This window comes from Vicia villosa, linkage group LG4, assembly GCF_029867415.1.
Source record: "Vicia villosa cultivar HV-30 ecotype Madison, WI linkage group LG4, Vvil1.0, whole genome shotgun sequence".
Classification (NCBI taxonomy): domain Eukaryota; kingdom Viridiplantae; phylum Streptophyta; class Magnoliopsida; order Fabales; family Fabaceae; genus Vicia; species Vicia villosa.
The window spans coordinates 194,306,309-194,330,858 of NC_081183.1; the positions used below are offsets into that span (position 1 = coordinate 194,306,309).

Genomic DNA, 24,550 nt, shown 5'->3' on the forward strand with positions numbered 1-24,550 from the left:
TCCTTCGGTTACCTGACCCTTGTCCTTTCTACCATTGATCAACACTCTGTCCGCATCATTTTCTTGCACTGTTATCTTCAAAGGACAACCTTCCTTATAATGACCATAACGCCCACATCCCAAACAAAGAAGATGAAGGCCTTCATACTCTATCTTGTAATTTCTGCCATCAATTTGAAACATTCCCAACAATGATTTAGACAGATTAACAGCAACACAGATCCTAGCATACTTCCCTCGTTCCTGCTTGGTAGTTGTTTTATCAATTTTTATCGTTCGACCAATACGATTCCCAAACCTTGTTAAAGCTTTTGGGCTATAGTATTCAGTCGGTAAACCAGCAATGCGCACCCAAACTGCCACCTCATCTATCGTCTCACATTCAGGTTGGAAGTTAGGTTTCCAATCCTTCACAGTCAAATAATGGTCATATATGAACCAAGGACCATTAGCCATGGCTGACTTTTTGTCATCTTCATGAGAAAAAGCAACAAGGTAATAATCATTACTTAAATCAATAATGCTTATCACGCCTTTCCGCACCCACATCTGGTTGAGTCTGTTTTCCAACGCCTTATACCCGATTCTCCTCCCTAAAAGTTTCACAATCACACCCCTCCTCCATGGTCGTTGCATCCTCTCTTCCTCCTCTGCAGAGAAAATGAATTTAGGGCACTCATAGCCTCCAATCACTTCTTCTTCTATTGTTATATCACCATGAATATCCTCCAGAATGTCTTCATCTCTTGCTTCGCTCACATCTTCATCCGCATCATCCATCATGCCTTGCCCAGTGATGATATCGCGAAACGACACACCCACGCCATTACTGACACCTTCACCACCACCACTACCTTTGTTATTATGCTCTTTGACTTTCTTGGTACTTCTCTCTTGCAGATCAATCTCCGCAGGACTCTTCCCCACCTCCATCGGAGTTTTCACAAACCCTAGCAGAGACATCATTTCAGGTGGATACTCCATGCATAGGTGTCATAACATCAAATTTTTTTGTCAAACCGTGTTTGGTAGTTCCCCACTTTGGAACCAAACTAACACTTAATTGATAGTATGTATTAACAACATTATTTTTTTACACTGTTAATCTACCTTAACTGTTTGATGGTTAAAAATATTTGCTTTTAAACAAGTTTTACTTCCGAACTATACTGTCATTAATTTATAAACTCATGGAACTTTTGTGTATTGTATGTTGGTGGTTTTCTTTTGCATGTGGTCAAAGTCCTAGCTGTTATGAAACAGTATACTATGAAAAAGACATGCAAGTCTCATTCACTTCAACTATCAAAATCTCATGATTACCTTTTGTCATTAAGCGTAACAAACTCACGAGAAACAAAACAAATGATCCTTAACTATGTTATATAAACATAGAAACCCTACAAAATTTAAACACACAGAAAGAAAAAGAAAAAAAAACACAAACATGGGTGAAATTTGGGGTCTAATTGGTTCAAAGCTTGCAAGCATTTTGTTCATGTGGGCTATGGTTCAAAGGTATTGTCCTCATCAAGTTCATTCACTCATAGAAAAATTCTCACAAAAATTAGCCAACTTTTTTTACCCTTATGTTGAGGTTAAGTTCTTTGAGTACATTGGTGATTACTATAGAACCAATGAAGCTTTTACTTTCATTGAACACTACTTACATTCCAAACCAACCAACCAAGCTAAGAAACTCCGAGGTGAATCTCTAAGAAAGTCTCTAGTTCTCAAAATGGATGAAAGACAAGAGTTTCATGATGAGTTTGAAGGGATTAACGTTGTTTGGAGCTTAAGAAAGATTGTTCCAAACACCAAATCTGTTTCATTCTATCCAGCTGATGACAAAAGGTATTACCTTCTGACTTTTCATCGCGGAAACCGCGATTTCGTCTCTGAAACTTACCTTAACCATGTTCTTGAACAAGGTGAGGACATTGGTTTGAGTAAGAGACAGAGAAGGCTTTACACAAATTGCACTAGTGGTGATTCTGATATGAGAGGTAAGTGGAGTCATGTGATTTTCGATCATCCATCGTCTTTCGAAACGATTGCGATGGATGGTAAGAAAAAGAAAGAGATTGTTGATGATCTTGTTACTTTCAGTAAGGGTAAGGACTATTATGCAAGAATTGGTAAGCCTTGGAAGAGAGGCTATTTGCTATATGGTCCTCCAGGAACTGGAAAATCATCACTAGTTGCTGCTATTGCTAATTTCTTGAAGTATGATATATATGACATTGAGTTAACTAATGTGAAAACAAATGCTGAGTTAAGGAAGCTTTTGATCGGAATCACGAGTAAGTCCGTTGTTGTTATCGAAGATATCGATTGTTCGCTCGATCTAACCGGTCAGAGGAAGACAGATTCGGAGAATGGAAATGAAAATGATGAGAAGAATGAAAAAAATGAGAAGAATGAAGTTGTTGCTGCTTCTATGAGTCAATTAAAAGATGAAGCAAATAAGAATAAAGCGAGTCAGGTAACACTTTCTGGATTGCTGAATTTCATAGATGGGATTTGGTCTGCTAGTACTGGTGAGAGATTGATTATATTTACTACTAACTATGTTGAGAAACTCGATAAAGCGTTGATTCGTCGAGGACGAATGGATATGCATATTGAGTTATCTTATTGTTGTTTTGAGGGATTCAAAATGTTGGCTATGAATTATATGAGTGTTGAAACACATCCTTTGTTCGAGACAGTTCGAGGTTTGTTGGAAGAGACTAATATCTCACCTGCTGATGTTGCTGAAAACTTGATGCCTAAGGTAGCTAATGAAGAAGTTGAAACATCATTGGAGAGGTTGATTCAAGCACTAAGAAGCTCTAAGGAAGAAGCAAAGAAGAAGGCTGAGAAAGCAGAAGAAAGCACTGGTGGAGGAGAAGATTCTGCAGAAGACAAGAAAAGCTTGCTTGAAGAAGAGATTGATAATGGAAAATCCTAAGCAGTATTTGAGATTATTAAGTATGAATATTTATTTCTAAGTTTACATTATAGCCTTAATTATAGAGTATGAATGCCTATTTTTAAGTTTACATTAGTATAGTTAAATTAATATTATGCTTCCTACTAATCCAAATTTGTATTGCTATGGTTATGCTGAATTACAAACTCAAAATTTGTAATTTTGGCATTATAACAATGTAGGTTGAATGTTTAGTACTATTAAGAAGATGGTTGTTAGGTTGAATTATAAATATTTTTAGTTTGTATTGCAATGCTATTATGCAAGTCATTAAATAAAGTGTTTTAAGATTAAAAAAACTTTGTTATGTGAGCTTTTTATCCTTTGTCCATTTGCATATTGGCCTTTACATGAGAATAAATAAATAAATAAATGACACATAAAGTAGCATAGCAGCATTTTTTATAATAAAAATCAGGTTTGATTTCATCTTATCTAGTGACTTTTCAACTTTTCTAAAGACCAACACAAAATAGAAATGATGTAATACAAAGAAGTCATGATCCATGATACCTACTCCAAATAATCTTAATTTGCTTCATTTTGTTATATGAGTGTCTAAGAGTGAAATATGACTCACATTTACCGAAAAGTGAACAGACGCTCATGCGTAAAAAAAAACATAGCGAACATATTTTAAATTTTAAAAGTCAGATCGTGGTAGACGAAAACCTCTACAACACAACAATTATTCTGTAGTCACAAACGCGGACCCAGTATATTATGTTTTTCTTACATTTATTTGAGTTTTCTTTGAGTTGATACTTTTAATTGTTATTACAATTTAGCACACATCAATCAAAAGAGAAAAGAGAATTTGGCTTCTACTATTTCTACCGACGTTTGAAGATATACACAAAGATAGATACCAATCAACTTTATATTGTATAATAGCCACATAACATTATTCACAAAGATAACAAATAAACTAGTTTTATTTCTTTGAAACACACGTAGACATTATCACATATTCTTCACCTTTATATATGACAAAGCTAGAAAACACAAACATCATAAACAAAAACAATGAAACAAAGTGACATGTTTGCTCAAATAGGATCCATAATAGCTTCCATGATGTTCTTTTGGGCTATTTTTCAACAATATTTTCCTTATCAATTAAGAAACCAAATTGAAAAATACTCACAAAAACTTGCTACTTTGATCTACCCTTACATCCAAATCACATTTCATGAATTCACTGGTGAACAAAAACTCATGAGAAGTGAAGCTTATTCTTCCATAGAGAATTACCTTAGCACAAAAGCATCAACACAAGCAAAGAGACTCAAAGGTGACATAGCTAAGAACAATCAATCACTTGTTCTTAGCATGGATGATCATGAAGAAGTTAGTGATGAGTTTAATGGAGTTAAACTTTGGTGGGCTAGTGGCAAAAATGTATCAAAGCCAAATTCATTTTCACTTCATCATAACATAGATGAGAAAAGGTACTATAAACTAACTTTTCATAAAGTTAATAGAGATTTGATTTTAGGTAGTTATCTTAGTTTTGTGCTTAAAGAAGGTAAAGCAATTAAGGTGAGGAATAGGCAAAGGAAGCTTTATACTAATAGTGGTTCTTATTGGAGTCATGTTGTTTTTGAACATCCATCAACATTTGAAACATTGGCTATGGATTTAGAGAAGAAGAAAATGATTATTGATGATCTTGTTACATTTAGTAAAGCTGGCGAATTCTATGCAAGAATTGGTAGGGCTTGGAAAAGAGGCTATTTGCTATATGGTCCTCCAGGGACTGGAAAATCGACGATGATTGCGGCTATGGCGAATTTGTTAGGGTATGATCTTTATGATCTTGAGTTGACTGCTGTGAAGGATAATACTGAATTGAGGAAGCTTTTGATTGAGACGTCGAGTAAATCTATAATTGTGATAGAAGATATTGATTGTTCGCTTGATTTAACCGGTCAGAGGATGAAGAAAAAGGCGAAGAAGGACGAGGAGGTGGAGAGAAAAAGTGGAGTTGTTATGGAAGAAAGAGAAGGGAGAATGAGTCAAGTAACACTTTCTGGATTGTTGAATTTCATTGATGGGTTATGGTCTGCATGTGGTGGTGAAAGACTAATAGTTTTCACTACAAATTATGTTGAGAAATTGGATCCTGCATTGGTGAGAAAAGGTAGAATGGATAAACATATAGAGTTATCTTACTGTGGATTTGAGGCATTCAAGATTTTGGCTAAGAATTATCTTAATATTGAGTCACATTATTTGTTTGAAACAATATGTGAATTGTTGGAGGAAGTTGAAATTACTCCAGCTGATGTTGCTGAGCATTTGATGCCAAAGAGTTCTTCTGGTGATGTAGAAGTTTATTTGAAAAGTTTGATTCATGCACTTGAATTGGCAAAGGAAGGAGCTAAGGTGAAGCTATGAAGCAATCAGAAAGTTAGAATCTGTAGACATCAGATAGTTTGATGCTATGTATGGTCAATGAAAATGGATTTGTCTCCATTAATGCAATATCGGAGTTCTAGATTTCAACAATACATCTGATCAGTGATATGAGAGTTCTAGATTTCAACAGTATATTTGATCAACAATATCAAAGTTCTAGATTTCAACAATATATCTGATCAAAAACATCTTATTTTGATGCCCTTTGTAAGATTTTCAATTTAATCAGTTATACTGTGGGAAAACGTATAGGGAGCTTTATTTAACCATGGTTGAACCATAACAAATGTGTAACAAGACTCTATTTAACCACAATTTAACTGTGAAAAAATGTAAGACCCGTGTTATAACCACGTTGAACACCCTTATCACTGACTCTGTATCTGATGTGGTTTAACATTTGTATTTCTTCAATCAATAACAGCAACTATAAAGTAGTAATTTTTACAACAAAAAATAAAATAATAAAGTAATGTTTACAAGCTTCATTTTCTTTTAACACATTGATAAATCAAAAACTGATTGGGGTGTAAGTTGAAGGAAAGAATATCATGGAAATTGAATCAAGTGATGGTAAAAGAATGGGATATGATTGAGGATTCAAGGTCTCCATGTAGTTTTCTGTGCACATATGATTCCCTCTTTTTCCTGGTAGAAAGTCATTCTAATCTCCCAATGCATACTTCTCAATATTTCCTCCAATGGATTTAGAATTTCAACTTTGTCGCGAAGGATTGTCAACCCGCCTGGCCGTAAGATACGGTCCATCTCAACCACAATCGACACAGGCTGCTTGCACCTGCAAAATAGTTAAAGTAATTTGTTCACAAGTCTCACTTGAGTGCATTTGCAATTGCAAGAGCTAACTTACATCATATTCAGACTTATGACATAAACGATTGTATAAGTGTTTGAGATCCATAAGTTGTTTTCAGTAAACTTTCTATTAGGTATAAAAAATTCACAAATACCTGTTTTTGAGGCGTGAGAACAGATGATCAGCATGCAGAAGGTCATATGTTCTTGGATAAGTACCGAATGACTCGCACCAATCGTGATAGACACCAAAAAATCCACGTTCGAAAATTATGGGAAGTGTATCCGGTAGATGAACAGGGACTACATTCATCACCCAAACATTCTGTTTAGATAGAGCTGCAGCCAATCTGTATTTTCATAAAAGAGTTATTAATATAATTTTATTCATGTTTCTAACATGATGTTCAAAATTACTCAATGTAATCGTGTAGCATATATATTGAATATGTGATGATCTACAAAATACAAGCAAAAAATACATATATCTGGTTCACATTTGTGCCAGATACATGTACTTTTTGTTTATATTTAAGTATAAAGTAGTGTCAAAGAAAAATGCAGCTCACGTGTTGCATTGCAACGAACTTAAATCAATCGGTTTTGCTGGCATACCCTCCATAGGTGGATTTCATGTCCAATACATTCCTGATATTCGTCCAGTTAATGCCCATTCCATTAAGATATGACTTGTTAACAATCGCATTCCAGTGGTTTGTATCCGCGATCAATTTCTCTTTATTGTTTATCCAGTCGGGATAAGTTTCGAGCCTCTTCGGCCATTCCTCCGGCCACTCTGCCCCGTGTTGTTCAATTCCAATTGGAATAGTGTGCAGACATGTCTTGATTGGAACATGCCTATTCAAAAAAAGTCGCAAGATAATCGACTAATAAATAACAATCTTAAACTGATTAGAAACAAGTCCTCGAATAATGTTTCAGCAGCATACCAGGCTTCATCGGGATTCTCGTTTTCTTTGCAAATCGGTGGGATCTTCTTCCTTCTCAATTCGTATAAGTCATTTCCTTCAGGCTTTTGATATATTCTTACTTCAACTTCACCAACATCGTCGCTTTTATGTGCCAGAACATTCCAACATATAGACGCTATAGTCGTTGTCATGGCTGAAAAAAAAAGAAGAAATGTTAATTTTCTATGCACCAAAATGTATTTAGAGTTTTTTGCCAAAATGAGACCAACCTTCTTCTTCTTCAATGCTATCGTGTTTAGTTGACATAATGAAGTATCCACCAGGTCTTATAATCCGATTCATCTCCAATAGAAGCTTACCCCCTGAAAAAAGAAAAGATTGGTTCAACTTCAATCTACCATTGGAAAATAAATAGAAAATTTAAAGATATGGACACGAACCATTGGAATGCCAAGGTATGCGGCAACGCGAACAGTGTATAGCATCAAAAACTTGACTTGGAAAAGGAAGTCTTCTTCGAGCAAAAGGGCTAACTAAGGTTGGGAAGCCGCGCTCAAGTGCCACCTGAGCTAAGTCGACTAGGTCATCTTTCAAACCAAGTGACAATGTTAGAACATCCTTATCAAGGAGAGCAGCTGCAAAGCTCGAGTCTGTACATCCAATGTCGAGGACAACACGGATATTTTTACCCCACTCAATGTCTGGTACCATCTAAAATTTTCAAAACGAGTATCAAGATGTTTCCAAAGATGACGGTAGCAAATATTATCAAAAACTATTATGTTCAAGAGGAACCAACAAACAAACAAACAAACAAACAAGCATCATTCTAATAGAAAGCTAACCTCTTCAATAGACTCGAGATAGTGCTGAATTCCTCCCAAAAATTCAGTCTGGTTTTGAGGGAAAGTAAGATATTCACCCGAATCCACCAACCAACTATGTTTTTTTATATATGCAGATAGTTTTGGGTGTGCAACATTCTTATGCAATATCTGCACTGACACCAAATGTTACCGTGAGATGACAAAGAAGCAGTAACATAATACTGATAATAGTAGTACTCATCCCGGATAGCGTCGCGTCGGTGTTGAGCGGCCGACCCCAAAAATGGGATAGCGAGATAGCGTATAGCGGAATAACCCTTGATCATTTTTTTGACAAATTACACGAGTAATAACTATAAATATATCTTTAATGTCAATATTAAATAAATAACTCAAAAACTCCTAAAATATTTACAAATCAAAGCACATGACTTAATAAAAAAACACTCAAAAACCAACAAGTTTAATCGAAACTCTTAATCAAGATCAACAAGTCTTGATCAAAGCATCACATCCCAAAATTCAAACTAAGTACTAAATATTAAAATTCAATCTATCATATGAATCAAACAAGTCATAATTGAAGTCTTTAAAGCTAAAAACCATCATCAAACAAGTCCTCTTCTTCAACATATTCCTCTTCATCCACCACCCAATTATCTTCTTCAAACTCTTCATTTTCTTCAATATGATTAAAATAAAAACAGAGAAGACAAAGGATAGGGATGAGTCTCAACTCAAATTTGATTGACAAACCCAAAATTATCCTTAGAACGTTTTAAATTTAAGGGGTGATTTCGGTTTTTCAAAGGGGAAAAGGATAGCAGAAAAGAAACTGCTCCAGGCCGGGAACTACTCCGCCCCCACTACCGCTATTTACCCCTATAGAGGCCGCTATAGTGTCCTGTACCACTAATGCTCTTCCCATATTGGTTGGCCTCTACTCGGCTCCGCTATAGCAGGATACCGCCCCTATTGGCCGTTATTGACTACTTATAATACTAACATTTGCTACAACTTCTCAACAAATACAAGCTTATAAGGATTATTTCACAAGTGAAGAATCATAAACTCATAAGCTATAAATTAATTATTCCAAACAAGACCTTAAACTTAACATACTTTTCATATACCTTCAATTTACTCTCAGGCCATGGAACTGGAGACTTATACCCTTCAAGAGGAAGAGGAACCATACACATGAAAGGTGTCCTCGGACAACTCCTCACCGAATGCCGGTAACTCTGCACCTTTCCACCACCAACTTCAATATCAATACAAGGAACGTAATTATGCTTGCTTCTAACATTGCACATTTTCCACCTATAGTTAACATTTGAATCAAACAAAGGTCCTTTCACTTTCCCTTTCTTTGTTTTCTTGAACTCTTCAATGTTCTCATCTTCCAACACCTCAGAGTCTCCATCCACAGATTCATCACTCTCATGATCCAATCCCAATCCTTCTTCTTCTTCTTCTTCACCCTCCTCTTCTTTCTCTTTCTCCAATGACCCTTTATCATTACCATCATCATCTACCTTCTTATGCACGTGTTTCTTCTCACGCGCCGCTTCTTTCTTACTAGGGCGCGTGGAAGAATGAGAAGAAGATGACCCATTAACCTTTTTCTCATCACTTTCACGAAATTTATGATCTTTCGATACTTCCACATGATTTTGTTCACTGGGTGTTGTTTGTTTATGAACATTGGAAGAAGAAGAAGAAGAAGAAGAAGAAGAAGAAGAAGAAGAAGAAGAAGAAGAAGAAACAGGTTCTGAAATATCTTCAAAACTTTCCCTTTGAAAAGTAACATCAGTAGAAGACGAAGATGAAAACACAGTCCAAACAAAAATGAAACAAAGACCCAAAATCGTTACAGCTGTCATCTTTATCCATAGCCCAATTGGTCGTTTAGCTGGACGAGTTATGATAGCCATGGTTATGAATCGAACTCAGTGAGTCACTGTTTTTGAGTTCAGCAAGCTCTTGATCTGAACATAGTAAGGTGTGGTGTTATTGGTGAAATGTTGAATTTGAAAGAGAAAAGAAAGAGGAAAATTGGTTGAAGTGTTGTGGTTTGGTTTGGGATAGAAGAAGAGATCGTGGTGTTTGAAGGGTTGATTTCTTTGAGGATGGATGCAGAAACCAGAGAGTAGATGTGAAGTCAGCATTTTCAACTTTAATGACTAATTAGTTTTATTAATTAAACTAGGGTTATGATATTAATCTCCTAGATTCATGTTCAAGGAAACCATCATTTTTGTTTTGAAATTAATTTGATTAATTATATTAGGATTATGATATTAGTCTCCTAGATTTATGTCTAAGGAAATACATTAGAATTTATCACTTTGCAATCTTCATTTTGATTCTTTAATACCGTATGAGAGTCTACAATATATAAGACATTTTGATTATCACAATAAATTACATGAGTTCTTATTCAAGATTTGTTTGGATTCTTCTATCAAAAGATAAATCTGAAGTATCTATACAAGTTCAAAACTTCGTAACTATGATTATATTATTAATTCCATACAACACCAAAAATAGTAAAATCAGATAATGCTTTGAATTTATGTTGAATCACTTTTATGCTTCTAAAGGCATAGTCGATCAAAGGTCCTACGTTGAAAATCTCTAACAAAATGAAAGGGTGGAGAGAAAACATCAGCATCTCTAAATATTGGAAGAGCTTTGTTATACCAGTTAGAGTTATCTAAACAATATTGGTCATTTGTTATCCAATTTTTCACCTTCGTCGTCACTAGAATACTTACCCATATCTTTAAACACAAATCACTTTATCAATTCGTGTATAGTAAAATCCCTAACATTGATTCCTTTAGGCTATTTGGCTTATTATGTTATGTATCAATCCTTTAGGCTCATAGAACAAAACTTGATCCTAAGGCCAGAACGCGTCTATTTTTAGGATACAAATATGACATGAAAAGTTATGTCTTGCTTGACATCCACACCACAAAAGTATTGGTTTCCAAAAATGTTCCATTCCATGAACATATTCTTCCTTACCGTTCCCCATCATAGTCCTCCTCCACGCCATGGAATTATTTTCAATTCTTACCTACCACTTATGCCACATATCAATTTGATCACACACATGCCACACCAAACACAAATCATGATTTGACCTATAATTTAAATCATAACATGGCTTTTGATTCACCAATTAACCACACAAACTTGCCAATACCTGCTACTGCTTTTGATCCACCAGATGATCATACAAACTAGCCAATACCTATTACTGACTCATCATCTCCAAATCATCTCACTCAACCATAAATTCATCACACAGATCTAAATCATGACCCCTGCATAACCTTCCCACTAAATCTACCAACCAAAACTTCCTCAAGCTTGAGACATTATCCCTTTTATTTGTAACACTATATTCGCAACTCTGCTATTACTCCAAGCTAAGCTTCCAAAGGTATTCTTTATCTCATGTCTAAACTCATTTTACATTAAAATTTGTCTCACGTGCGTTCACATTATTCATTGTTCGTAGTCTCTCATACTGAATCTGAAAGATACACTAAAGCATCCAAACATGAATGTTGGAAGCAAACTATGCAACTCGAACTTATTGTTCTTGATAAAACAGACACAAGGAAGCTTATTGATTTTCCATCTGGTGTTACACCTATTGGTTGTAGGTGGGTTTATAAAACCAAATACTTTGCAGATGGATCCATTGAAAGATTCAAAGCTAGGATCATAGCTAAATGGCACATTCAGATAAAAGGATTTGACTATTTTGACACTTATTCACCTATTGCAAAACTCACAATTGTCAGAATTATCATAGCCTTGGCATCCTTAAACAATTGGATTTCACATCAATTAGATGTGAGTAATGCCTTCTTGCATGGTGAACTCCAAGATGATGTATATATGATAGTACTACATGGTGTTCATACCATATTTGTCAAAACTAACTCTTCCTCTATTACTATTTTGTTGGTGTGTGTGGATGATGTTATTTTGGCTGGAAATGATTTTGAATGAATTCAAATCAATCAAAGTAGCATCGAGCATTACATTTAAAATCAAGGATCTATGTAAACTAAAGTACTTTCTAGGCATTGAGGTAGTTCATTCAAATGATGGAATTTTGTTATGTCAAAGAAAGTATTGCCTTAACCTATTGGAAGATTATGATTTTATTGGATCTAAACTAGTTTCTACACTTTTTGATCCTGCGATTAAACTTCATAAAAACTCCAATACTCATTATCTAGATGTACCTATCTATAGAAAGTGAATGGGTAAATTTTTGTACTTAAATGCAACAAGTGCCGACATCACATTTTGCACACAACAACTGAGCCAATTTTTATCTTATCATACTACAACTCATTTCAATGCAGCATTTTGAGTCCTTAAATATCTCAAAACATGTTCAGGTCGAGGTATATTATTCCATAGAGATTCAATTGTACAATTGAATGGTTATTGAGGTGTAAAATAGGCGAAATGTATTGATACTCAAAGGTCCATCTCAGTTCAATGTTTGTTCTTTGGAAAGTCACTTATTTTATGGAGAACCGAGAAATAATTAACAGTTTCTAGGTCATCATTAGAGGTTGAATACCGAGCTATTGAAGCAGTTACTTGTGAACTAAAATGGCTCATTTATCTCATGAATGATATTCAAGTAAAATGCACAAGAACTCTTGTAATTTACTGTGATAATCAAAATTTATAGCCAATCCGGTCTTTCATGAGAGAACCAAGCTTTTGGAAATAGATTGTCATAATGTAAGAGAGAAACAAATCATAGGAATCGTGAAACTCCTTCCTATCAAGTCCAAATATGGGCTGCCAGATTTCTTCACCAAAGCTTTGCACCTTAAACCTGTTAGAACAAAGTTTGGTTCTACATCTTTGAAATAGTTTTGATGATAACAAACACATAATTTTAATAAGAACATATATGCTCCCTAATCATTTATTTATGCTACAGAAGTTCTGATGCTTACCCAGATCAAAAAATAAGAAACAAATTCTGACATAAGCACAAGAACAAGAAGTATTTGCCACTTGATCTCCGTTCTAAGAAGATCATGTTCTGAAAGTCACTACAACAAGCTCTCCAAGATCAAAGTAGTAAGGTTGTCGATTGTTCAGGTTTTAACTGTGATTTCTCAGAAGCAGAAGTTCTGATCAAGCTCTGATAAAGAAAATGCTTCTTGCACCAAACGCTGACGTAATGCTCTGATACATGATATTCTGATAATCATTTTCGTTACGAAGTATTAAATTCAAGATCTTCTATTAACGGCTGGATCATTAATTCTACGGACATAATCTCTATCTTTGGAAATGTCTTAAATCATATTACTTCAACATTTCAAAAGTGAAAAACGTGTCTCTCAAATGGTTCAAAAGCTTCAAATTATTATTCATTCTTTCGTTTATTTTTTTTGCATTGTTCTTAAACATTGTGTATACATCACGGTTGTGATACAACTTATTAGAAGCACTTTTGTAGTTATTATTGTTCCTTGAGAAACCGGGTTATGGTTTATCTCAAGAAGACTTTGACGGTTGTCATTGTGAACATTGTTGTAATCAAGTTTGAATTAGTGGATTAAGTCCTCGTAAGAGAGAGGCAAAATCACTTTGGCGGGTGGACTGGAGTAGTTTGAGTTCAAACGAATCAGGATAACCAAACATGTCATAAGTTTTTTATTTTATCAAAAACCCAATCCAACTCCCCTTATTGTGTTTTTCGAACCTTCAAAACCATCCAATAATCTTTACTCAAATTGAAGATGGTAGACATATACCAACCTTCACTTTGTGAAAGTATATTGGAGCATATAGAGGAAGAAAGTGATAATACATTGAAGCATGAAAAATAATCAATTTACATGTCATTAGATTTGTAATAATCAGTTTGACATTAATAACTAAATTCCATCTAGTTTAAAGGTAGTTAGGATTGTGGTTATAGAAGTTACTTATTCATCAAGAAATCATATGGTGTAGGAGATCCATGATAGCTTATGATGGGAGTTACTAATTGTATCTATACATGATCACTGCAAGCAATACATGAAAATTCATCACTTCAAAATGTTCATTTAGATTCTTTAATAGTTAAACTTCTAACTATATAGTTGTATTCTGACACTTATCTTGTCAATGAGACACTCCACCAGACAACGTCCTTGTTAAGAAGACTCTTGACATAAGAAGTCACTCCCTTAGTTGAATCATCGAATTTATCACCTCTTGAGAGGAGCATCCACATTTGATCAAAAGCAATTACACAAGTGAGAAAGACAACATATATTTATCTAAAACTTTTAGATTTATGCATCCTCTCACTTATACCCAAAACTACAACTCAAACTGGAGGAAACATTTTATCGAACAAAAGTAAAATTTGTGATGTTGTACATGCTAGAAGGCAATGAGATTAATAAGTGTAATATAAACGAAGATGTTGCGCTGGAAGTGTGATAAGACTAGATGGATAAAATTAAAAATGACAATATTAAAAGGTGTGTTAGGGTAACACCTATAGAAGAAAAGATGGATGAAAATAAACTCAAGTACTTTAGAAATGTAAATAGAAGATTTATGGATTTTGTTGTGAAGAAAGTAAATCAAATTAGTAGAAGTAAGACAATTAAAGATAGAGGAAGAATATTTTTTAAAAACTAAATGATAAACAACTTAAAAAATCTCGATATTAACAAATTAAAAAATACATGATTTTTTTAATAAAATATTATAATATAATTTAATCTATGTACCCGATCTCAGTTAAAAAATTAAAACTTTATATATATATATATATATATATATATATATATATATATATATATATATAATTTTTTAAAAAAATTTCTATTTTTGTTCTCCAAATATTTGGGTAATTTGTTAAATATTTTTATCAATTTTTTCTAATCAGGTTTGAATCCTCCACCCTAAAACTTCAATTTATAAAATAAAATAATATTATTATATTTTTATTTATTTGTAAAAAATATCTTAAAATTTCTATCTATTTAATTTTTAAGTTAATATTAATTTTATTTTTTCTGAAAGTATTATATAATTAATATTCCCTCATGTATTTAATAAAAGAAGTTTTACTTTTTAAATTTATTAAATAATTTATACATTTAGTTAATATATAACTTATATACATTAATTACTCAATAAGTTAAAATATATGTTTTCTATTTTATGATAAGGAATAGAGAAAATATTATTTATACTACTTTTAATTTAATATTTATTATTTTTCATTTATGATAAATATTAAGAATTTCTCATCCCATCGCTCTGTTTACGTAGATGTATCTTCGCAAACACATTTTTAAATTTTTTTTCTTCGTAAGTGCATCTAGTGAAGCGTTAATTAATCCCAAATTAATTTCGTAGTTACATCTACATAAGGTTTTGAAAATATAGTGTTTCATAGATGTACCTACGGAATATTCTGTTATATTTTAAATCAATTACATTTCATTCAAAAACTCAATTTTTATAACAAAAATGGAACATCAAATTATAGTAAATCACAGTAGTGCAATTGAGATTTTCCAGTTACTTTGATTTACTATAATTTGATGTCTTAGTTTTATTATAAAAAAGAATTTTAGTGTAAAATGTAATTACTTTAAGATATAGCAGAATATTCCGTAGGTAAATCTACGAAACACTCAATTTTCAAAATCTCCGTAGATGTAGCTACGAAAGATTTCATGTTTTCCCAATTAATTGAGAAAATGTCAAGTTTCAATATGTTTTAACCTTTACGCAGATGCATTTCGTAGATGTATCTATGGAAAAAAATAATTTTTTTAAATAGTACTTTCGATGATACTTCTACGAAAGTTGAAGGCATAAATGAAATTCACCAAATAGCTAAAAGATTCAAAGGGTCTATGGAGAAATTCTCTAAATATTAATGCATATAACAACAATAATTTACATGGATTGCTTTCAAATGATGCATGGATTATATGACATTGTTTTAACCGTTGTAATTTCTTAGATCTCTTAGTTTTCTTAATTATCTATTGAAAATTTCGTCGTATTGCCGATTAATCAATGAATCAATGCACGAGTCTTTTATGATTCAAAATGCTCCTGTTCTTACTTCCGTGGATAGATCCACGAAATGCTTCTGTAGATGCATCTATGGAACAAAGTAAACGTAAACAAGAAAGTGCTTACAAAGATCCATCTACGAAAACACGAGGACAAATTTATCAATTCAGTGGCGCGCCTAAATGCTATGAGATGGGGTGAAAAATTTTCAAATATTATTCTCTCTTTATTTATCTACTTTTTAAATTAATTTAAACTGATGAATTAAATGAGTTATTTTGACCCATATGAGAAGCTAGCATTGACAAACTTAAACTTTTGTCCACGCATACAAAAAGCGCGTCAGCAGGAGGTCCCCAATTCTCTTCCACGTGGCACTACCTTCTTTCCCTAGCTAGCTCTCTTTATTTTCATTTTCATTTTCATTTTCCCACCAACACTCTCATTCCAAGCACTGCACTCTCTAATACCAACAACCCTATTATAACCCCATCACTCAAACTAGCTTCAAATTAGTAAATGCGTTACTAACATTTTTAATGTCAAGTGCATTTTCAACTAACTTCAACTCCTCCAACAATGCCTTCCTCTAGTATCATCCCAATCTCAACCTCTCATTTCATTTCAATCTCGAACCATAACCGTTTCTCTCTTTCTACAATCTTCTCCGATATTCACGCTCCGTGCTTTCTTCCCTTCCGGCACCGCCCTCACTCCTCCGCCTCCTCCTCCGCAGGTTCGTTTTACCCTCTCTTCTATTCCTACTTGTTTTCATCGTGTAACCAACTGAATGAGTCTTCATCCGTTGTAGTGTAGTTCAGAGTAATGAACTTGTTAGGAGATTAATTCGATTGCGAATTTGAGTTTTCATGTGTTGGAACATAGTAGCTTGTGAAAATTTCGGTGATTCTGAACATAGCCTTTGCATTGTGTAAATGTTAGTTAATTGAGATTTTATAGTATAAGCACTTATCTCATAAGTGCTTATGTATATTTTGTTTCTATAACTAAAGATAAATTTAAGTCTAACCATTTTCATAAAACCTATTCCTATAACTTATTTAGAGCTTATGAAAATTAGCTAAAAACAACTTATCAACATATCTTATGCCGAGTTTAAAAGTTCTTCCAAATAGTTTTACAAATGCTTATGCCAACTCGAATAAGTCAATTCAAATAGTCCTAAAGTCTTTCATGATTGCTCTAGGAAGCAGCTATACTATTGTTGATATTCTTTTACGGCTGTATGTTTTACATGTTGAAGTTTTATAACTATAAATTAATCTCCAATCTCAAACGTAATTTATTCAAATGGAACCAATCATGATTTTTGCAATAAAGATTATACAGAAATACCAGACAAACAGGTAACAAGCTGCGCCGCTACCCCTTTTTTGTTGGCAAAACCAATCCTCTTATAACAATTGAGACCCACAAATTCATCCCTTCTCGGTCTGAATGTAGTATAATGGGGGTTATGTGTACCATGTATGCATATTTCTATATAAATTTTGGACAGATATACTGTCCAGCCTTTTGTGCAGAAGCTTTTTTAAAAAGTTAAGGAACTTGATCTATATTTATTGCTTATATTCTAAAGATTTGCTTTCATTAACATGGTCTGCCGTTGTACGTACTAAAGTCGTTCCTAATTATTAGTGGAATATAATTCTCGAATTTATTAGGAGATAGTCGGTTGCATGCTCAATTTTCAAGGAATGAAATCCGTATTGATACATGTGATGAAAGTTCTGGAGGCGACAGTATTGAACAGCTGCGGGAATGGCTATCATTTTCTGATCATGGGCCTAAAACTGATATAGGAAAGCGGATCTTCTGTAACCGGCCACTGAATATGAAGAACATTGTTGCTGTGGGATTTGACATGGATTATACTTTGGCACAATACATGCCTGAAACTTTTGAATCCCTTGCTTATCACCGCACCATTGAAAAGCTGGTTTATGATTTGAAATACCCCAGTGAGGTTTGTCTAGTTGATCTTGCTCTGATTTTTCTTATGTTTACTTTTTTTATTGTTCTTTTTCTTGTGCCAATGGTGATCAAAAATGGTTTTGTATTTTTATTTTGTTTATTCACCTGCATCTTTTCGATTCACTTTGTATCCATCAACTCGTTGTAATATAATAGTCCCTCCAATACTCCAATATAAGCAAAAATTAGGCCATGATTTGAGTCAAGAGTATTCTTTAACTATACAACAACCAAAGCATTTTCCACTATTTGGGGCTGGCCACATGGACAAACCATTTAAATATATCTTAATGATTTGACCTATAGTTTTTGTTGGTTTCCCTTTGTTCCTAATTGTTTAACTATCTTCCATAGCATAGCTTATACGGGTCTTTTCCATAGCATGTTCAGTCGCCTAAGACAAGACTGTACTATCTTTTCTCCAATGTATTGTCCTCCTACTTTCTCTATGATACTTTTATTTTTAATCCTATATTTTCTTGTGTGACCACTCATCCATGGAATCATTCTTATCTTTTCTAGGATGATGCCTCAACTTCCGCTCCAATCCTTTAATTTTAGTCCTATCTTATCTTAGGTGACCATTCATCCATCATAACATCTATCTTCAAACCTATGGTGAAAGAAAGAAATAGACTCATCCTTGACAGCGATCCTCCTAAAACTCACAAGTTTTCTGAGAATTATTATTTGACAACTTCATTCCAAACCATATTGCCTTTTAAATAGGCTGCTACATCTGAAAGAATGCTAATTGTATTAGGATAACAACTAGCATATCCTAAGGAATATAATCAATCCTTAAATGATAAGAATTCGAAATTTATAAATTTGTCTATCTAATCTGATCAAGATAAGGAAACTTGATAAAATAACTCTAAATTAAAACAGATAGCCTAATCCTATTCAGCAAATCCTAATTAACATAAATTTTAAAAGATAAAATAATCCTAATCAATAATTGAAGTTGTCTTTTTCCTCTAGTACTACATAAAGGGTTTAATTTATTTGCATTTTATTTGTTTAGTTTTTGAATATGAATATCAGATTGTATAGTATTTTAGCTAAAAGAAGCACTGTGTTTTCTGCAGTTACTGAGTTGGTCATTTGATCCAAATTACATGGTTAGAGGTTTGGTTCTTGACAAAAAGAGAGGCAACATCTTAAAGGTTAAGATCACACAAATGTTTTATACCCCTCCATTTTTACCAGCGAAAGAAATATATAATGAAATTGCATGGATTCTTCTCTAATATCTTTTTGTTTTTGTATTGATTGTTTTATCACTTCGTATATTTAGATGGATTGTCACAAATATGTGAAAGTGGCTTATCATGGTTTTAAAGAGTTATCAAAAGAAGATAAAGTTGGGACCTATGGAAATACTTTAGTATGTGATCCTTTTGATGGGCCAGACTATGCTCTAATCGATACACTCTTTACTCTTGCGGAAGCCTACTTGTTTGCACAACTGGTTGATTTTAAGGACAGAAATCCTGGAAAGATTCCAATGTCTGTTGAGTAAGTTCAACTATTGCTTGTATGGGTCTTCTATAAGCATGTTTATACACCTACGATATTCAAGATCAGTTGCATACCAGGACCAAAGTATTTGTTAGTTTTGTTCCTTTGAAATGGGACACAGTCCTGGTTGGCTTCTCATAAAGTTATTTTTAGTTTTATCATTCATAATCATAATAATATATTACCTTCCAAGAAGAATTGTGTGTCTTTATTTGTGAACATGTTCGGATCACTGTTAGTATATCATGAGTGTTCATATGTTGGGCAATCATAAACGTTGTAAAACATAAATGAACTGCATTTTATTTATTTTTCTTTATGAGTTGCCCTTCCAGTTATGCTTGTCTCTACAAAGATGTTCGTAATGCAGTAGATTTGTGCCACCGAGATGGAACGTTGAAGCAAAAGGTTGCAACAGATCCCAAAAGGTATTGGTTACATAATGTTTGATTTTGGGGTGTGGGGATTATTTTAAATATTTATTGTTTGGTTTATTTATTTAGAGAGGAGGGGAAGAGTGTAAAATCGTCACTCTTCACTCAATTTTGGTTCCTTTCAGATGTTGGATGGGAGAAAACGGATTCGTAATATTTAAAAACTTAGACTTAAATATCCTTATCTGACCCTCTATTAAAATTTGGTATATCTATGTATTCATGATGGAATTATCTGACTTGGTTGTTTTTGTTTTAAAATTTGAAATATTAGGTATATCAATGAAGACTCTTCAATAGTTCCCATGCTTAAAATGCTTAGAGATTCTGGACGAGCTACATTTTTAGTGACAAACAGGTAGTGATGAATTCTCTCAATAAGAACAGGATAAAAAGTTGTTAGTTAAGTAGTCCATCCTTTTTTTTTCTTCTATAGAATGCATACGATTGTCGAGAAAACAGTTTAACATTATTTTTATATGAAAAATTACCATCATTTCTCTATAAAATTAATAAATTTTGTTATTTGTTTAATATTCTCATTTTTAAATTGAAGAACACAATGGGTCATCATATATTGGATAAAATCATTTTGTGCCTTTATTGACAAGTTCTTGGAACAGTTGATTCTTGACATTCTAAGCCTTTGCCTTATAAATTTAAAATTAAATATCAGCAATAAGCATTGCATGTTTTAAGTCTAAAAGTAGAGAGTAAATTTACAAAGCATATGTGTCTTCACCCAGTAGTTTAAGCTTTTGTGGAAGTTAATTTACGGTAAAAAGATATTACCATTGAGAAGATTTTTACCATCAAGTAAATATAAATACACTTGTACTATGGTTTCTGTCTCTGCACAATTAATTATCAATCTAAAGACTCGTCTCATTTTACAGTTTATGGGACTATACAAATGTTGTCATGAATTTCCTCTGTGGATCCAGTGTGGTAAATGGCAGTACGGGCTTAGACTGGCTTCAATACTTTGATGTCGTCATCACTGGCAGGTTATATCTTCTTCTCTGAGCATCTGCAGCTAGCTTATTTTTTGTTTTGACTTTTGAACACCTTGCTTAAAATAAATTTTCATTCAACGTTACTAAATTATGCTCCAAGGAATTATGCTCAAAGGCTATCACAAGTAACTTTGTAATCATTTAGTTTTACCCTTGTGTTGTTCATCAGTAAATGGCTTTTGCAATTTCATTCATCCCAAATCCCAAAATATGTTTATATTGTAATTTTTATGATTTTGCATATAGTTTATATATGTGATAATTCATAAGAAACAGTGAAACATATTTTTATTGCAATTTTAATGCACTCAAACATATTTTTATTGCAATTTTACTGCACTCTTGTGTTCAAAAGTTAATTTATTGTGATCTTATAGATTGCAGTAAATTTAGTTAAAGATTTTCTTGCTAACCTGATGAAGTCAACCATTCATGCAGTGCAAAACCAAGCTTTTTTCTTGAGGGAAATGATGCTATCCTGTTTGAGGTTGAGCCTGAGACTGGAAAGTTACTTAATACAGATAATGGCTCTCCTATGCCTCAGGTCAGTCCAATAATATATTAAATCGTTGTATTCATTTCTTTGGTGATCTTGTTTTGAAATATGTCTTCTATTTTGTCTTGTTAAAGGTGGGTAACATCTCCGCAGGATTGTTGACAAAGGTTAAGGAACGTGCTCGTAAGGTTTTCCAGGTATATTAAGCACTTTTTTATGTATGTTGAAATTCATTTTGTAGCTTTATGTAACTTAAAAACTTGAGGCAAACATTATATATAATGCTCAAGCCGATAAAGTTGATACTTCATATGCTTATTCCATTTTAGGGAGGCAGCGTCAATCATTTACATAATCTACTTTCAATAGAATCAAGCTCACAGGTATCAACTTTATTTCACAAAGAAGTTTACTAGTAGCATAAACAAAATGGCATAATTTTTTATTTATCATGAATTATGTTTTTGGTATGAAGAGTTTATAACCTATGTAGCTAATATGGCTTGTCATTCTAGAATTCTGACATAATAACATTAATTGAAGTGCCCTGTAAAACTCCTAACACTTGTAGGTTCTATATGTTGGAGATCATATTTATGGAGATATACTACGCAGCAAAAAGGTTCTTGGTATATTATATGAATCCTTATCACTTTTCTATTTGATTGATAGGCTTTTTCATATGGGTAAACTAGGACTTTACCCGTAGTTCCTATATTAGGGGGAGATGAATATATATAATCGGAAAAATAATTCAGAAATAAGGTATTAATGGAAGTTCCAAAAAAATGAGTTTAAGTTATGTTCATTTATGTGTGGAATGGAAACCCAAATATCCATTCAGCTTACATCATGCTATTTGTTGATTATTCTTTATGTCACTTGAATTTGATTATGGTTCAATGTGCTTATGAGCAGGTTGGAGAACAATGTTAGTAATCCCAGAGCTTGAGAGGGAGGTTCAACTCCTCTGGGAATTGAGGGATTATCGCAAGGTGCTAAATTGTTTTTTTTTATCATCTCTGATTTTTGTGGATAAAATAAAGTTTGGAATATGAGATGATAGGAGAGTACAAGTTTAATTCATGCAAAAAAAATTATCTGACATTTTTAATGAAGTTTGCTTTTGCATTCTTATTTCTGTTCTCAATGTACGCCATCTAACATGCTAACACACATTTGTGGCATAAGATTTTTACATGATTAGCCTTGTGTGCAGGATCTTCGATTATTGAGGAGCAAGGATGATTGCATTGTGGATAAAATGCATAATTTGAATCGATCTCTCAAGTTAGTCTAACTTTGGACCTTCTTAGTCATGTCTTGTTTTCTGATTGCTGTCTTAGTCAGTAGTCTACACTTTTTCAGATTGGAGAATCCAGATTACCATACCAAGCAGAGATTGAATTCAAAACTTGACGAGTTGAAGGTTAGTTCTTTCGGGTTCATTCTCGTTTCTCTCTCATACATAGAAGTTCGAGTATGGGCATTTGTGTTTAAGGAACTTTTCTTTTATCAGCTTGAAAGAGAGATGGTGCGATTAAGTAATCAAGAAATGCTAAGAAAATTACACCTAAAGGTAGAAACAAGCAGTCTTTTACTATAATCTTCTGTTTTAGCTCTACATGTCTAGTACACTTAGATTATATTCAATTTATTTTGTACATAAGATTACAATTTACAATTGTTTAAAAATAAACCATTGCAGTTTCATGAGCCATGGGGCCAGCTTATGAAGACTGGTTATCAGAACTCTCGCTTTGCTCATCAGGTAAAGTTAAATGCTCTCTTCTGATGTTGTACAATACTAATATTGGTGCATGTTTCACATTTCTATACAATGAGAAACCGGGTTTTTTAACTATGTTTTTAAAATCTGAATGGCTATTAGGGTGTGGTACTAATGTTGTCAAGTAGCACACTAACCGATGCTAAGTCATGCCTCAGCTTACTAACATGTGGTAGTTATGTAGGTTAAGTATAACATATTTTTTTTCTATTTTAAAATGCATGGAAACAAATGGCGATGTTTTCCTCTGTCCGAATCATAATTATAAATTATAAAATTGATCTCACAATTAGAAAAGGTAGTTTGGTTAATGCACTCATGTAATGTGCATGATGCAGGTTGAGAGATATGCCTGCCTTTATACAAGCCGGGTATCTAACTTGGGCTTGTTATCTTCAGACAAGTACTTTAGACCCAGTGAAGATTTTATGCAACATGAATTTGGCATTTCGGAAAGCTGAGATCTTGCTAATGTATGCTTAATTCCTCCTCCCCTGGATTTTTTTTTTTTTTTTGGAAACATAGCAATTAATTGGGTTTATCATTGCTTCTGTTAAGACAGTGTATTAATTGAGTAAAAATATGTTGTATATTAATTTTAACATAGGATTGTATTTTTTCTTCTTCCCTTTGTTTGATAGTAATAGGGACAACAATGGACAAAGGAATGCACGGGTAAATAACTCTGCTACTTTCCTAAATATGTAATCCAATTTTCATTGATATCTATCTATCTTGTATCGGCATGAATATAATATCTATTGAAATGTATATTTAAAAATGAAAGGAGAACAAAATAAAAATTGGTTAAATATGTTTAGGTCCTATGCTACACTACAATTTATTTTTGTCTTTCTAAATATTTTCTTTACAATAACTCATCTCCACATGTTCTGTCACGACTTGTTGGTCCATGCCGCTAAAATCTAAAGTCTATGGGAGATGTTAAGAGTCACATGTCGGATAATATATGGCCTGAACATGTGCTTATAAGTGAGGATAATTTTCACCCTACTAATCGGTTTTATATGGTTGAGTTAGTCTAAATCACATTTCTTAACATGGTATCAAAAGTCTCATTTAAAATCCGGTGGACCACCTTCTATGATTTCCGCTATCGGGCCACCCACCATTTATTTCCACGATCCAGTTGGAGAAATCTACATGCCACCCTCTTTTTTATATTTGGCACCTCCCATATTTTTTTAATCCAGTTTTACCCTTGT

General features: G+C 33.3%; 4 protein-coding genes across 4 annotated transcripts; 3 read left to right on the top strand and 1 right to left on the bottom strand.

The window, feature by feature from the left end:
* The first annotated feature begins 1,486 nt into the window (after positions 1–1,486).
* On the top strand, positions 1,487–3,227 carry LOC131594187 (AAA-ATPase At3g28580-like). The gene has a single exon (XM_058866274.1). It carries the CDS (start codon positions 1,499–1,501, stop codon positions 2,951–2,953), a length of 1,455 nt encoding a protein of 484 aa, XP_058722257.1. The 5' UTR covers positions 1,487–1,498; the 3' UTR covers positions 2,954–3,227.
* A 699-nt stretch (positions 3,228–3,926) lies between these two features.
* Positions 3,927–10,114, top strand: LOC131596600 (AAA-ATPase ASD, mitochondrial-like). The gene is made up of 3 exons (XM_058869316.1): positions 3,927–5,362; positions 8,221–8,230; positions 9,685–10,114. Exons 1-3 carry the CDS (start codon positions 4,001–4,003, stop codon positions 9,771–9,773), a joined length of 1,461 nt encoding a protein of 486 aa, XP_058725299.1. The 5' UTR covers positions 3,927–4,000; the 3' UTR covers positions 9,774–10,114.
* On the bottom strand, positions 5,414–9,239 carry LOC131596599 (probable methyltransferase PMT28). Its single transcript, XM_058869315.1, has 8 exons — positions 9,104–9,239; positions 7,989–8,143; positions 7,584–7,854; positions 7,413–7,505; positions 7,162–7,336; positions 6,827–7,069; positions 6,367–6,561; positions 5,414–6,194 (listed from the first exon to the last, which is right to left on the bottom strand). The coding sequence occupies exons 3-8, from the start codon at positions 7,852–7,854 to the stop codon at positions 5,996–5,998; spliced, it is 1,176 nt and encodes a 391-aa protein (XP_058725298.1). The 5' UTR covers positions 7,989–8,143; positions 9,104–9,239; the 3' UTR covers positions 5,414–5,995.
* A 6,399-nt stretch (positions 10,115–16,513) lies between the features above and the next one.
* Positions 16,514–24,051, top strand: LOC131596598 (uncharacterized). Its single transcript, XM_058869314.1, has 17 exons — positions 16,514–16,806; positions 17,756–18,057; positions 19,157–19,234; positions 19,366–19,586; positions 19,925–20,017; positions 20,298–20,381; positions 20,920–21,030; positions 21,478–21,583; positions 21,670–21,732; positions 21,865–21,918; positions 22,107–22,164; positions 22,454–22,530; positions 22,755–22,825; positions 22,904–22,964; positions 23,055–23,114; positions 23,244–23,306; positions 23,663–24,051. Exons 1-17 carry the CDS (start codon positions 16,650–16,652, stop codon positions 23,783–23,785), a joined length of 1,782 nt encoding a protein of 593 aa, XP_058725297.1. The 5' UTR covers positions 16,514–16,649; the 3' UTR covers positions 23,786–24,051.
* The last annotated feature ends 499 nt before the right edge of the window (positions 24,052–24,550 follow it).